The sequence below is a fragment of the Cinclus cinclus genome, chromosome 10, assembly GCF_963662255.1.
Source record: "Cinclus cinclus chromosome 10, bCinCin1.1, whole genome shotgun sequence".
NCBI lineage: Eukaryota > Metazoa > Chordata > Aves > Passeriformes > Cinclidae > Cinclus > Cinclus cinclus.
In genome coordinates this window covers 3,571,870-3,588,773 of record NC_085055.1, presented here as the reverse complement: position 1 = coordinate 3,588,773, position 16,904 = coordinate 3,571,870, and the positions used below count along the sequence as shown (strand labels likewise).

The 16,904-nt window shown below is 41.0% G+C and overlaps 1 protein-coding gene across 1 annotated transcript in view; it reads right to left on the bottom strand.

Annotated features, from left to right (window-relative positions):
• The window catches only part of LOC134047615 (multiple epidermal growth factor-like domains protein 6), a 186,591-nt gene that overhangs the window by 158,075 nt on the left and 11,612 nt on the right, over nucleotides 1-16,904 (bottom strand). Inside the window, exons 2-4 of the mRNA XM_062498891.1 lie at nucleotides 16,252-16,386; nucleotides 15,512-15,621; nucleotides 13,971-14,075 (exon numbers count right to left, since the gene is read on the bottom strand). Of these exons, the coding sequence (XP_062354875.1) occupies nucleotides 13,971-14,075; nucleotides 15,512-15,621; nucleotides 16,252-16,386 (350 nt within the window). The remainder of the gene's footprint in view (nucleotides 1-13,970; nucleotides 14,076-15,511; nucleotides 15,622-16,251; nucleotides 16,387-16,904) is intronic.

Below are 16,904 nucleotides of genomic sequence, written 5' to 3'. Positions count from 1 at the left end.
GGTGTGTAGTTTGAATAGAAGTGTGCAATTTCCCACGGTGAAGGGTTTGGAATTTGGGATTTTAGAATACAATAATAGGTATGGGAGAAGATAGAAGTTTTGGGCATTGGCTTCTTCCTTCTTCTTCCTTTTCCTTCTTGGTTTTAGGTAGTAGCTTTTGGTTGGATAGAAGGTGCCACACTACGGGTCACAAGTGTTCGGTTATTGGGTCAAAAGTACAAATAATATAGATGTTAGCTCTTAACTGGATAGTTAGGCCTTAAAAGACCTTGTAACAAATGAGATACACCTCCATTTTTTTTGCTTTTAGCTTGTTAGCTGGAAGTGCTGTAGCACTCACTGTACTTTAGATAAGAATTAATAAACAACCGAGTCCAAACACAAAAATTCATCTCATGCTTCAGTCCCAATTCTGAGTGGAGGCAGAGGGAAAAGGAAGGTAGCCACTAATACACAGCCATCAGAGTATCATTAGGAAGAGACTGGCACATCTGTCAAGCCAGTGTGTTATTCAGGCGAGAGATCTTCACCATCACTAGTTAAACATCTCACAGGTTTGCTGTTAGCACTGAACAAGGTTAATAATGACCACACAGAAAACCTTTGAAATGGTGACAGAAATATGGGCCTCCCAACAGAGCAAAAAATATGGCCTGCTTAAAACTCCTAAGTCAGGAAATTTGATATTGGATGGGAACAAGCCCAGTAAAATAAATCAGGTGATAGTTACTAAGTACCCGTGTCAGGGTAAAGGGCAAACAAGACTCACAGCATTCTATCCAGAGCATGGTACAGACAGAACAAACTGCAGTGCAGCCAGCCAGGGATGAACTGCAGGCATATTCTGCTTCTGAATTCCAAGGTACAGTGCTACTCAGAGAGCATATTTTAAATCTATTTCGATATTTATAAGATAGAATGTGCTGTTGCTATACACACTTTCATCTTGATGCATTGGTATGTCTATTAAAAATAAAAGAAAAATATATTGGCATTGAATTTGCATTTTTGAAAGCTTATGTAAATGAACATTTATGAAGAGGCCATGAGAGCAATAAATCAATTAATAAGAAGAACTTGCACTAAGAGAATGGTTAAAAAAATGCTGGTTAACCAAGACCATGTCAGAGAAGATTTAACCTCACTCAGTTCTTCTCCCAGGCATTCTTCCCCCACTGAACCAGTGCATCTCCCTTTTCTTAATGTTTAGGTACACCTGAAACTTCACAAATATGGGTGTCTGGATATTTTGGGGTAGCTAAATTGTTTTTCTTTAGGCAGTCTTCCTTATATTAAAACTTGAGGAAGTGAAAAGAACCATTTCTGGGATGCAGTAACAATTCTGAAGTGCTGAGCTCACAAATTACCTGACCAGGCTTTTACAACAACATGCTTGTAGCATGCCACCTTTTGGGTTTTTTTGGTTCTTTTTAAGTTTTTTTCTTGTTTTTTTGTTGTTGATGTTGTTGTTGTTGTTGTTGTTGTTTTTTGGTTTGGTTTGTTTTTTTAATAAAGACAGCACCCTTACATTACAAATACTTATCTAAGAATACACAGGAAGTTTGAGAAAAATGAGACAAGACAGGTACCATCCAAACCTCAGTTTGAACTGCTCTGAATGGATAACTAACTTTCTGTGATATTTTAATGAGTTATGCTACTTTTCAAACATTTGCCTAAATTGCTAGTTAGCTTTATCCTTCACTTCCAGCAAGCTGTCCATAGTCCATGCGAGGAATGATGGCATTTCAGGTTTTGGTGAACCCAATATTCGCCATCCCATTTCCACGTAGAATGAGACAAAACCAAGAGAATGTTTTCAGCGAAACTGAATTAGCTGCCCAACCCAAAAATCCTGAAGTATTTATTCACAGATACAGTTGTTCATCAGATCTGAAACTCCTGGCTTTATTATGTGCTTGTCAGGATGAATGATAATGCCAAGGGGCTGGCAGGATAATGAACAACTGCCAGGATAAATGGATCCTCACACAAAGCTCTCTGCAACACAAAGATGATGACGAGAACAACGCTCAGAGCTACACCTACAGTTTCTCCTTTTCCATTTTTCCCCATGTATTGTGCAATTTTCTTCTGTCTCAAGTTTACTTGGCTGGAACGAAGGTGGAACGTGATACAAATTGTGGCAAAATTCTCTAGAGATGTGAAGCAGAACTCTGCTGCAATCAATGTATAATTGCACAGTCATGCCACAGATGAATTTGCTCTCCATGCAAAGAATTTAGCAAGCATTGTAATGTATTCACTTATTTCACAGTTATTAAGTCTGCCCTCTGATGAACATCTCTCTCTTATCTACTCTGTTAGCACATTCTCCCTCCTGTTGCTTCCCACACCACATAAAACCAAAGGATTATTACAAGTGGAGACTGTGTGTGAAAATAATTCCAAATTCAGTTCCCAGGTTTATTCATACAGTACCACCTTCCAGTGCATGAAAAAAGATTTTAACCACAAAACACAGAAATTGGGGAAGAGAGGATTTATCTGAACTCTTGATTTATTTGGCTGTACAAGGACCCAGAAAGGATGCACTGCAGATTCAGCTTGGCAAACATCACTTACATAAACAGCCCCTATTTATAGCAGCAGCACAACAAACAAGGATATTCAGTTAAACAAGATTTGCACACAATTTCACGACTATGTTCCATAGGATACCGAGATCCAAAATGAGGAAATATTCAGGAAGTTTAACATCATGTTGAGCTACCTTTTTTTTCCCCAACCACCAAGAAAGTTACATTTACAGCTTCTAGATTATTTAAAACAAAATACAGCACATATCTAGAGGACTCAGTGAGAGCTGCAAAGGGTCAGTGGGGAAGGATAAAAGTCACACTGCAGGTGCATCTCAGACTGGAGCAGGTGTAGCAAGAAGAGATGGACAGACAAGTGAAAATACAGCCATAAAGATTTCCGTGGAATGGGCTCTTTCTCCCCTCATGTTACATTATGTTAATCCTAACAGGATTTCCAGTACTCACGTGTGAAGGAAACGATGTCAGACATCCAGCAGATCAGCACTGCCTCCCCTAACTCCTGTCAGCTCTCTGAGCTCCCAGACAGTGAAATCAGAGAGAAAAAAACAGATTCAGGTCAGCAACCCTGCACACAAAAGCTCCCCTTGCAGTATGGATAGCATTGAGAAAAGCAATTGCCTGTGAATTCTTGGTGAAGCAAAAGCAATTAGATTTTACAAAAAAGGAAACAGTAAGAAATAAGTTTTCGTTAAAAGGATAGCACAGACACCAATTCCCCCACTTCAGTACCACCATGAGATTCTCTCAAACGTCTGAAAAACAGGAGCAGCCACTTTCATTCCAAGTGCCCACAAAATAGATTTGGCCTTTTCAGCTTCTGGAATACTTAGATTATTACAAAGTATCTGAAGAAGCAGAAAACAGTTTTGAAATAACTGGATCTAAAGTTTAAGAACTTTAAGTTTAAAGTCACAACTTGAGCTTTGGAAAGTAGCAAGAATGGAAAAAAATGAAGAGGGAAAACAAAAAATAATTATAAAGACATTCAAAAACAAAAGAAAGAAGAAACACAGGGCCAGTGCCTCCAGGGACCACTTCATCCATAGCTGCCTCTTTTTCCACATGAGATGTGACAAAGCAGAAATTAAATATCTGCCTAGACAAATAAAAGCTGCACTTCCTTTAAGGAGAGTAAGTCGGTGCTTTCATTATTATTGGGGAAAAAAGGAAGCACCTAAGAGGACACTTAGGAAAGACTCAATTTTGAAACAGTCAAATGTGGAATTTACCCAACCTTCTTAGCTTTTTATGTGACCAACAAAATCTATCTCAAACAGGACCTGCTTTCAGAGGATACTAAATCTTATGGTAGAAAAAACAGAAAAGGGCTTCCAATACTCCAAGTCACCTCAAAACTTAAGAGAACATGCAAAATCATTTCAGGAAGCAACTGGCCAATGATGCTGGAAGAATCATTTAGATCAAGTTCTTGTTCCAGCCTGGCTTGGAGAATATTTTAATTTGCCTGTGGAGATTCTAGCTATTAGTTTTAGTTTTACAAGGCTCAAACTCACTTTGAAACTTTTAGCTTTCCATTTTATAAAAGCTGAAATACATCAACAACAAAATAATGAAAATGTAAGTTCAGTAGTCACATACGTTTCCATAGCATTTCAGTTACTGTAGTCTATTACTGACATACCATGGAATAAAATGACAAATAAAGTGAATTTTAAAGGTATCTTTAGCACATCCCTGTTGCAGGCAGGGATAGTCCTTTCTTAAGGTTGCTACAGAAATACAAAAAAAAAAATCCAGTTAGCAATATTTCCTTCCTAACTTGTTGAGGTTAATCACACAACCAGTGCTTAGATTAGATAATCTAAGACTTTTATTTGTGAGTAGTCTTTTATTTTGGGGTGGAAGCAGGGTAAAACCCTGCACGCCTGACAAATCTGAGCAAGAGCCAGAGAGACAAAAAAACAAACCTCATCCTGCAACCTCCCTGGGGAAATCTTTATTCATTTTAATACTTGTTCAGTCAGCTGTCTCGGTGAATGACAAGGTTTTATCTCTAATGTGAATGGCTTCGAAGGCTACTTGCATTATCCATTCTTCAGCAGCTGCTGCTGAAACCACAGGGTTGCAAACTTATAATTAAATCCAGCTGCCACTACTGTGAGTTCAGTTCTATCGAAGTGAGCAGCAGTGCCTCGTGGTTGCTGGCAAGATTCTGCCTCCCTTTCTCGACAATGTAATTAACTCTTTTGCCCCCTTTAGATGAAATAAACATCGGCACTGAAAATGCTGTTAAATGACTGTAAAATAGTATTTATGCTGAAGAATTCTGTGCAGTCATTACACCTGAGAAAACAAATTTCTAGGTGGATGATGGCTGATAACAAATAGCTGTTTCCTTAAAAGCACTGAGAGGACACCCAAGGAGACACAAGGCACAGGATGGAAGGAGTCTGCTTCCTTTTTCTGTAGGAAAAGTGACAGGATACACATTAACACATCTACTCCTAAGCCTTGAAACACAGCCTCTGGCATAAAGCACATACCCAGACCCAGCTTGAGAGAACTGCAGACAAGGGCTGGAAAGGAACCAGGACAGGCACCACAGGCTTTCCTTTGATGCTAAAATAATTTTTAAAGGCCATTGTTCCTGGCTTAAAATAGATTTAGAGGTACCAGACCAGAGAAGTTGTGGATCCCCCTTCCTGAGAGTGTTCAAGGACAGGGCTTGGAGCAACCTGGTCCAGTGGAAGGTAAAAATTTGTTCTTCCTTCCAAATGACACAGTCCTGACCAAACAGCTAAACCCACACATTCCTAGAGGTATCCCTTTTTCCCCTTTTACAGTGCAAATCTGCCCATATCTGTGCTTTAAAGGGTTTAGGTCAGCAAAAATAATTAACTAGCCAAATTTGACTTTGTCAGTCATAGTCCTTGCAGTGCTGCTCAAGGCAGCTCCTCTCCCTCCCTTTCACAGGAGACGTTGCAGTTACAATGCCTCAAGAACATCTCATGGCAGGAGCAGCAATCAGCAGTGACACACTGCACTAATGCCACTGAAGTAGAAAAACGACAGCCAGCCAAGCTTTGTTTGTCAGGGGTTCTCCTGCTATTTGTACCTCGTTGGAAACACACGTCAGTCCAAAGATTTTTGAGGATGGGAAGGAAAGTGCAACACAAGTGTTTGACCTCTAACTCAGAGCATGGGAAGGCTGGAAAAGGGCAGAGCTCTCTGCAGACAGAAATACTCAGCAACCATCTCCAGCTTCACTCTGAAAAGCTACCAAAAACACAACGAAAATATTCTTAAAGACATAACAATCTGCTGGATATCCTGCCAAATCAGTTCAAATTCCATGTTCTCTAGATGTTTTATTAATACAGGGGTTGCATCCAGAGCTATATAAGCACTGCATGAACTGGGTGCTGCCAGAGTTTTGCCATGGCACCTTGGGCTAATTAAATTCATCAGCATTACCTGATCAAATTCATTGTGATCCAGCTCGAATCCCTGAAGCAAGCTGGAAACCCAAATAAATCTGCCCCCAGCCACACAGAGGCCATGCAGGTGTCACGAAATAGAACCCAGATGTTTCTAGAGACTCCAAGTCTGCTCATTCACCTTTTGTTAGTGTGTGGGGGGGAAGAATGTACCTGCACAGCACCCCTGCATGGCACTCAGCTTTGCTGTGACTTGTAACCAGCAGCAGAGAAATGCCAGCAGCCAGCCAGCAGCTCTTCCCCCGTGATTTTTTACTTTTCCCTTTCCCAGCAAGCACAGAGTAAACAGCCTTTTGTGGCAAAGACAACAGGGGTGAATTCTCTCTCGAGTGGTTATTGCGAGGTTCATTTACTCCTGACATTATTTGTTTGCAGCTCCAGCTCTGCTGTCTGTCTACCTGTCGCTTCCTGCTAATGGCTGTGGAGCCCAGGCACTGCAGAGCCTTTCAGCAGGATGGGCTGATGATTATATCCTGTCATACCTAGGAGAGAGCCAGGCATGATTTTTCAATCAGCATTTTTACCCTTCCTGTTTTAGAACGGCAAAGCTTTTATTCCTCACAAGCTTTTAAGTGGCTGCTTTAAAGGGCTTTTCATCTGGAGAGCTTCGTGTCTTACTGGTGATGAAAGGTGTTTCTATGGCCAGTATTGGCAAAGAGCAGGTGGGTGTGAGGAGTGAAGCAAAGAAGAAAGAATGGAAAGTTTGGAGGAAGCCATGCTCTCAGGTTTTTTGAATCCTGCCTTGCTCACAACCGGGATTAATCTCTGAATCAACTGTTATCTATCACCAGAACAGATAATGTCATTTTATCTCAACCATAATTTTTTTCCTGGAGAGATTACAGATACCTCCTGCAGTGGTCTGTGCACTACATTTGTCTTCTGCAAATCTCTGCCCAAAAGAACATCCAAACTCATCTTTCTCATGGGTTTCTAATCAGCTCCAGACTTGTGACACTTTGTATTGAGGTCCAATGTTACATTCCTATTGATTTGTAGTTATACAGGTCTATAATTTAAATATACAAATCCCATTATGTTTTAAGTGTCAGGATACCTGTCAGATGTCACCAGAATACAGGAGACAGATTACAGAAAGGTGTGTCACCATGAGACCAAACCCTGTCAGGAGATGAGTGTTTTGACAGACCTACATGATGGGGATGACATTATAGATTAGAAACAGATTTTTTTCTTAATACTCAAAATATTTTCTCTTCTCATTACAAAAAATTAAAAATCTAATGCGAAATTTATGGGCTTAAGGTTTAGAGGTTAATAAAAAAAGATAAAAATCAAGCAGTGCCTTTTTGTTTCTCAGGATTTCAAGGCAATTAGGTCACTGGAGTGCTGAAGGACTATCTCTCCAGTGAGGCCAGAATCAGCTAAAAGGCTGCAACTGAAGACTTTATTGCATCTAAATTTTCGCTAAATCAGATAAACTGCTTACAAACTGAAAGAAGACATGAGGTTTTCCCCCTTCTCCCTGTGCCTCTGGAAGGGCCCAAACTGGCTGTGCAGATGCTGTGAGCCTTCGCTGCCCCACCTGGGGCAACAAGAGGCTGTGGCAGCAGCTCCGAGGTCAGCAAGAAGAGAATTGCAGGAGAAGCATCCAAGTGAAGGCAGCAGGGACAGCAGGACACCAGTTCAGCCCTGCCAGCCCCGGACTGACAGAGGCTGGGGACACCCTGAGGATTACACAGAGCTGAATGTGCTGCGAGCTCACCTGATGGCAGTGAGCTCCAGACAACACCTGGGAACGGAGGAGATGCAGGCTGAGGGGGCTAAGGCAGTGAAAACAGCAATGTTTCCATGTGAAACGAGGTACTGAGAGGGGAAATATCACAAGGTCATCCTTATTTTACACTGGTTTTAGCAAGGGCAGAGTTGTCCAGACAACTGAAGTCAGGCTTTAAATCCAAAACCACCTCAAGTCATGTAAGGGGTACTTTTCAAATGCATGCTGGGCAGCAGAACACTTTAACACTGAATTAAAATCACCTAAAACAGCTTTAAATATCTGAACTTGTCGGTGTAGAAAAGAATTATAGCAAAAAAGATAAATATTTACTGGGCTTTCAGATCACATCAAAGGGCTTCTACATTTGCAATATGACCAGCTAATATTAAGGTTTAAAACTTACACTGCCAATTGTTTCACTGAATTAAACCAATTTGCTCTCGAACTGGCTGAGTTTAGAGCAGTGGCTACATCTTTAACATAAGACCAAGCATTGCTTGCTGGCCACAACGAACCTCACCTGTACAAAGTGAGGACAGGTAAGCACCATCACCTGAAACTGCCTCACACTGCTCGTGTTTCCTGTGTGCTCTACACAGGACAGACAGAAAGGAAGTGCCACAGTCTGCTCTGAGCTTCTGATGAGATGGAACACGTCAACACGCCTTGTTAGCTCTGCTGGCTGTTCTAAACACACTCGTGTTTTCAAATTTTACTCCTTGGAAGGGTTTTGGATGCTCTAAGTACACAGCACTGTTATGACTCTGACAAGTGCTAAAAAAGGGCTCATTACCACAGTCCCAGTGCAGGAACCAGTGAGTGCAGCACATTGCCAGCCCACAGGATGCTCTCAAGCTGTCGAGAGCTCACTGGGACTCCTTCAGGAAGCATCTCCAGCTTCCCATGTGCTGCCTGCCAGCACTTCTCCATCACAGGTAGAGCGTGGTAGCCAAAAATTCTCCACAGGATTGATGGACCACTGCTCCCGGGAGTCAAAAAGGAGCAAAGAACAGAACCGAGGGTCCCACTAGGACAGAGGGTGATCACAAGGCTTCCTGCAGCCAGAGGACAGGTACTTTTCTACCCTGAGCAGCCTCATCAGTCATCTCTGCTTCCCTTGCCATGACAGGCTGGCATTTCACTAATGAGACTGAGTCACTTAGAGCAGGAAAATGACTGTGCTAAAACAGAAAAAAAAACCACCCCAAAACCTGGTATCTTTAAGATATTACATGCACTAAACTAGAGCAAACTGAGCATAAATTATTTTTTGCCCCATTCTCTTCCACTCTCCCTATGGGCTAATGGCAAACTTTTAAGTTAAAAAGGTTTTCTTGGGTCAAACTTCAGAGGAATTGTAGCCAAAATATGAAATCAAAATGCCAAAACCCCTGGCACAATGAGGGCCCAGACATCAGAACTAATTTACTTCCAAAAATATTTAAACATTTTTTTAGTTTCAGTGGGAAAGAAAACTGAAGACATCCCTATGGGCAACAGATCCATGGGAGCTTTCAGCTTGCCATTTGCTGTTTTAAAGAAGGAGAATTTGTAGCACTGGTTCATGGATTTACACTGCTCTGTAAGGCTTGTGTAAGTCTTCAGCCTCAAAGAAGAAAAACTTCACCTCTACAAGAAACCAGGGTGGCAGGCAGGACATTAATCAGAAGTTGAATCAAACAGCTTTTTGCAGGAAGAAATATTTCCTAGAGGAAAATGGAAGAAAATTCTTTCACACAGTGAAGGAAAAGTGTATTTTTATTTGCAAGAAGATATATCAGAATTCCTGCCATTTTAATCAATGGCTTAAAAAAACCCCTGCCTTTGTTTTAAGCAGTTCTATAATGTAAACTCTGATCTACCTGGTCTAGGAGGTGCTGACATTTTTGTTTACCAGAATCTTTATACAGCTCAATATCTTAATAGTGTGTGACCAGAGTGAAGGCAGAGATTGACAGCTAGTCAATGAACTGATGAATATCTCCCTCATAAGCATTTCATTTAGCTACCCGTGCAGTGTGCATTTTGCCTTTATATACACATTCCAATGCTATTATCTTACACTTAATTACTTGGGTCTCAAAGCACCTGACAAAGGAATGAGCCACCATTATCAACATTTCATGTACAACAAAGCCCAGGCAGAGTGGGGTAATTTGCTAAAAGTTACTGCACTAAATATCCAAGGTCAGTGGCTGGTGAAAAAGAAAGCTTTTATCAGGTGAGCACTGCACTCAGCAGAGCACACTGCCTCCCTGGAAAGCACTTACTGCAGTCTTCCATGATCTGCAGCAGGCACTGCAAAAGAACTTAAAATTCCACTTGTGTGACAGCAAACACTAGTGTAAAAATTGAATCTATTGACACCTTACCTGTGAAATACTGGAATATTGTATTCAGCTTTCTTTAAGGAGGATAAACATCTCCTAAGAGGACAAACACCATGTCACTATGAGATGACTTTCCTGACAAGTCTTCCCTGGTCATTCCTCAATTACATGTAAACATCTTCCAGTTACACCCATTGTCTCACACAGAATAAGTACAACTCCATTTTTCTTAATTATGGGAGCCTCTTGCAAAACATTAACCATGCTCGGGTTCTGTATCAGTCAAGACATTACAACGCCTGTTCAATTCTCACTCTGTTCTTTTACTTTATGTTTTAAAACCCATCAGGAGGCACTCAGTAAAGCCAGCAACAACTTGAGATTTGATGACAAAACACGTTAAGAGTTAAAACTAACCCCTCATTTTCCATTGAGCAACTCTATATACACGAGGAATAAATAAATGCACCCTTTTTTGTAGAATTTGGAATGTTTTCACTGGCTGCATGTCCAAGTAAAAGTCCCAAGGCTGAATTAAACAAGGTAAATGAAATTAGTTTACTTCCATGTCCAGCTCAGGTGGTTACCAGGCCTTGAACAAGGTTACCAGGACAACTAGTGAATATCAATGACACCAGCACTGCAGCAGAATTTATTCTTTGCACTGGCTTTTGCCTTCTCTCTTTTTTGTTACATGTTTTCCCTCCCTTACACTGGGCAAAACGGGGATCACAATTTCCAAACAAGTTTAAAAAAACAGAAAGAAATCCAGCTTGCAAGTTTACATTGTAATTGATATAAGTCTATTATTACAAGACAAATTGCAGCAGACAATGCAAGAGACAGCTCAATCTGTTACCCAGTCCCTGCAATGGCTGTATGAAGAACTCGACCATTTCACTCATAAATCTTTCTCCTAAGTTTTCATTGCTGCTTGTGTGGGTAAAATAATAAAACTATGGAGTGACGTGTACAAGAGATGCAGTAACACATTTTTAAACACAATTACATCAAATTTGTTACAGGAGCCCTGACCCTTTCAGCATCTCATCAGGAATAAATCTTGTCCCAGGCTACAAGAACATCCCATGATTCCTTTAAAAAGTCATTAGTTGCTATCATGCCAATTGTGAATAATCATCTCTGCTGAGATCACTGGAAGGCACTGGGCTGTCTCCAGTCATTCTGGAGAATCCATCACAAACTTTCTTCAGGACAAAACTTAATTTTTGTCATTTTTCAACCTACTCCCCAACTGAATGGCAAATAAAAACTCCACAAAAAGAATGATTAGAAGATTCTTGAGATGCACATTCCCATTTACTTCTTAGAGTAAATAAATTTAGTAATATTTTTATACTAATTTATTGTCTATTCTTTGTAGTTCACAGCACTCAGCAAGGAGATCACAGGAGCAGCAGCACAGGTGAAACTTTAGAATCAGCTGTCAACATTGATGACAGAAGCAGAGGAGAAAAGCAAAAAGGTTGGAGAGGGGCAGGTATAAATTGGGAGACATGAAGCAATTTTGCTCCAATGAGCTGAGGTGCAGCTATGAAATGCCTGTGGTTCCTCCTCTGTCAGGAGTCTGACAGGAGGCCACAATACCAGAAGCGACAGAAGCCAAGATTACAAGCAAGAAAACCTGAGGGGCAGCTTTCTGCCAGCAGCTCGAGGTCTCACACCCAGCTGGAGCCTCCCTCCCCCTGAGAGGGGCACCTGGACACTGCTGGCAGCTGGGGACAGTCCCCAGGCACAAGGACATGTCCCCTGTGACACAGCACCATCACATCTCAGCGCCAGCTTTGACACTGACCTTTACAGCACGTGCTCCAAAGCCAAACTGGCTTCCCTGGCATCCCTCCCTTCCACTGAATCCTCCGAGGAAAAGATGCTGGTGGAAGAGATTCCCTTTTTCCTCGGGGTTAGGGAAAGAAACCAGTCCCATTAACAGCAAGGTCACACAGACAAGTAGGGAGGAGGGGACAGACTAAGCTTAATGATCATTAAGCCCGGAATATATTGATGAATGCAGCCACACTAAATCCAAGCTACTGTAAGAGCAATATTCTAACATCAGCCAGGAAAACTACAGGCTATGGCTGTTAGTCCCACAGTACATTTCTTCTTCCTCTTGCTTGCACAAATATGATACAAACCTCAGAAGAACCTGACTGGAGGCACCTGCAACAGTTAAGAGGCCTTACACTCTAAATTACCTCGCTTTTGTTAGGCAGGTGAATGGTCCATAGCATTCTTCCTGAAAGAAGGTTTTTTCCCTTCAGAATTCAATTTATAAACTTCCTCCTGCCAGGCTGCGATAGCAGCTGCTGTATAAACCTGAAAATGATGACTACTGGAATTCCATTCAAACCTCAGGAATCAATAGAAAGCAGACAAACGACCAAAGATAAAAGTTCCACCCAAGTGCAAAGAGCAAGGACTGCAGGATACCTCTCATTGTTTTTACAGGGGCTGCAGTCACCAACCTGTGAAATAGAGACTGCACAATCTCATTTCTGCTTGAAAATCTGACCTGTGCTATCCACACACTGCACCCACACAATCTGCCTGCTGGGAATGCCTCAGTTCCATAGGTATTTCCAAGAAAAAGGAGTCTCAAAAGACAATTTATAATGGCAAAGACAATTTATAATTTGCTGAGATACATACAATTTGGTAAAAGCTTATTATAAAGCCTTCTTGGAGACTGTGATCCTGCTTACCTTGAAACAGCAGCTCCTCTGCAAGTTAATCACAACCAACCTGCCCTGCTGTCACTCTGGCTCATCTCAACTCACCCACACAAACTTGTTTCTGTGGGCAGTAAAGAAATACCCAATCACAGCTTCACTGAGCTAATATTGTCTGCAGGCAGCACCAGCTCCATTGTAAACAGCTCTGCATTTTATTTATTGTTGTAGTCCTTCTCACTCACACTGCCTGACAGACAAGCCAGGTGAGGACATGAACATATTAGAATTTAAAATTGAGGAAAAAAAAGGAACACTTCAAAAATCTGCCTTCCTTTGAACAAAGCACAATATGCTTCAGTTGAAAAGGAAATTATCATTTGCCTAATACAAAAGAAATCCTTTGTCCCAATCACAGCCTACTCTGAAGGAATGACTTTCTTCCCTCCCTTAAGAAGCCAAATGGATGCAGTTTTGTAATTTTGGAGAGCTTTACACAGTGTGTTAAATTACAAGACAACCCATTGTAGGTTTATCAAATTGTGAGCCGGTGTGTGAGACAAAAAAGATTCTCACTGAGAGTGGGTGATAGAGTCTAAGTCACACAGAATTCCGTCTACAGTATGCTAGAATGCAGTGAAATGAAAGATTGGTGTATATATTATTCCAGGAATACTATTAAATATTTGGTAGTGAGCTATAAAACCTCCCTATTTTGAGATGCACTAAAAAAATAAAACACATGACAAAAACAGAGCGATTGATTTGCTGCATTCTTCACCTACTGCCCACCTGCTTTGGCTCAGAATTTCCTCTCACAAAGGTAAAAGCAAGGCTGAGAAATTCAGTAAGAACACCACAGGGACACTGAAGTTGAGAAGCAATGGACAGATATTCCACTGGACATCACTGCTGATATTCAGTGATATTGTCCACCACAGACACTCATCTGATAGCACTCAAATTCGATTTTCATCTTGCTTTGTTAAAGTTCAACACAAAAAAAAAAACAAAAAAAAAATCTGGAAAATCAGGGAATGATCAAATAACCACTTAAAAGTGCAGCAAAGGCATTTTTAATTTTAAGTCAACATTAATAAAATATTTTTGTTTTAATCTTCTTTGTTGAAGATTCATTTTAGCTGAACACGAGGTGTACTTGAGAGAGTTTCCACTGGACTCACCATACTGGCAGCGAGGCCCCTGGAATCCTGCAGGGCACTGGCACACCTGGGATCCTTCTTCAGAACATTTCCCTCCATTGAAGCAAGTGCCAGCAGTGCAGAGCACTAGAGCACACAAACAGAATGGGACAGGGTATTTTAGCTGATTTTGTGCCAAGGATCCTCCAGACCTGCCTTTCTGACATAGTCCTGTTGCAACATGACTTTCCAAATAAGAAGAAATCCAGATTTTTATTTAAGTGCAAAGGTTGGAATGCAGCAGTACTTGGTACCATAGGTATAACTACCTTGTTAGTATGAAGAAATTTAATAAAAATAAAACTTAAATATTGCAGTTTAACTTGAAGGTGTGTCAGAGGCAGAAGACAGAACTCAAAGCACTGCCTGAATCCAAAATAAAATATGAAAAACTACCAGACAATAATGCAGGAATGGTTAAAAACCACTGATGCACTGGGAGATATTATATATGTGGAGGGAATTACAATTCTTCCCTTCCTCTAACACAGAACAGTTTTATTTACAGTAACTTAAATTCCACTTGCTTGAGCCAAACTTGCAAAGAGTATCAAATACAACAGAGTAATCCAAGCACTTTGGTGCCTTAAAGAATTCAAAGCAAGTCTGCATTGCTCTTTCAAGAAGAAAATTTCATTTTGCCACTGGTGCTCACGTACCTTAAACTCCTTTACACCAGAGATTAAAACACAGATTGTAAACATATTTTTGACTTCTTACAACTAAACAGGTGCACACTAAATATGTAGATTCAGGCTGAAACTAACAGGAATACCTCTCAGGCTTGTTTTTGTTTTTTAACTACAAAGAGACAACCATAAAAGCAAGCTCTCTGAATTCAGCCCTGAAGTTGGTATGAAGATTAAAAAATAAATAAGAACAGATGCTAACTTTCATACAGAAAATGCAATTACTGACTAAACAGTAACAAAATAAACACTGAGTAGGTTGCCATCTTCTACTGATGTCTTGTTAACAGTGGCTGAAGTGCTGCCTTATCATTTAAATTAAATTCCATCTTTTAGGAAAACATCCAATTATGATTAGAAATTAGTGACAGAAACGGGTCCTCATCAGATGGAGAACCACAGGGTAGAAATACAACTGCTTCAATGGCAACAGCAGAAGCAAAACTGCCAAAACCAGTCAGACTCCACAGCAAGTGCTACACCCAAGAAACAAGTGCCTCACAGCAGATTTCTCTGCAGAATTTGGGTAAGAGTAATAAATTTGGTTGACCTGTCAAAGCCAGGCTGGCACAAAAATGCTGCAACATCTTCAGTTAAGAGTTTAGACTGTTGAATCAAACTGTTTCACCATGTGGTTTAAAATTAGAGCTATTTGCTACTCTTACGTGAGTGCTTTTTGTATTTTTAAAAGACGTTTATTCCCCCATCACTGGGGAAATCCCAGTTGTAAGCCACAAGAAACCAAATCTACGTATCCAGAAGTGAGGATTCAGTAGGAAGGCAAGGTCTGGGGATGTCACCTCTTGGTTTGTCACAGTTTTTGTCCCAACTCACAGTGCAGACAGCCAGGTTCATTGTCCTGCTGGGCCCAGCCCGGGCAGCACTTATAGACAGTCTGGTGCTCCATCCTGTACACCTGCTTGTAAACCGTGTAGTACCCAGACCTGTGGGGGAAGGAAGTTTAAGAGAGCAATCACAACTCCAATTCCACTCGCTCCCACCTCCCCAGCAGCACACTGCACTCATATCTCATATTTATGAGACATTTTTTCAGCCTCCATCAGGAATTCTCGTTAAAAAGGAAGCAAATATAGCAAACTGCATCCTGATAACATCCAATAGCTCTGATATGCTATGTCCACATATTATTTTGAAGAATTTGTATTCAGGCTAGCCAAAGGTGAGTAATTTTTTTTTTTTCCCAATCCATTTTGGGTTTAGCTGTTGGGGCAGTCAGATGTCCCATCAGTTCTAAGCATGTGACAGAAATAGAAAGAGGTTCAATTTTTCAAAGTCAATGACTTGACAGCTGGGCTTCACCTGAACAAGAACAAGACAGGAACATTTTCAGACAGTGTAAAATTCTGAATCTAAAGCCAGCCACAAAGCTCATGAGCAACCCGAAACACATCAAAAAGTCACATTTTCTACTCAGTAATAACAGATTTCAAGTCAAATCTCAGGAGGACTCCATGTCCATAGCCACACATTTCAGACGAAAAATTCAAAGAAGTTGAAGAACCTGCAGAAAGATTAGCAACAAAACCCATTTATAACACTAGGTAATAGATTACCTTCTCTCATAGCTCACACACCACCTCCTCTTCGTGCAGCCTTGTTTCCACATCTTGACCATTCGATTAAAGGACTGAATGCAGGGCTCCTGGTGTCCCACCAGTGCCAGCTCCAACACTGGGCACACGTTCGGCCTGGGGGGAAAAGAAAAAGATCATTTTTATTTCCAACACCAAATTTAGACATCCAGAGAAATATACATGAGACTGTGCTGCGTGTAACAGTTTGAAACGGAATTTTTACTGGTGTTTGAACACACTGCAGCTCCCAGCCTTAGAAGGCAGCATGAGAACAATGTACTGAAATTCAGGCTCCACACAAGTCAATGAAAGATTTAGCACAGATTCAAGGGCAGATGAGATTTATCTAAAGCACTTCTAGGGAAATCGTGTATTCTGTAGGAGCCCCCCTTGCTATCAGTCCCCTCAGGGAAACACACGAAATTCATAAGAGGAAGTATCCTTGTGCTCTGCTGATTATTCCTAAAATAACAAGACCAAAATAAAAGCGCTGCTTTGGAGGATGATATGTGATCTTCATCCTGCTACCTAGCCAGAGTTACAAAAATAGCAGGAATGCAGGAGGTATGGAGGGTCAAAAAAAAGGTTACATGCTGATGGTTTTGCAAAGATTTTGTCTGCCTTATCCCGAT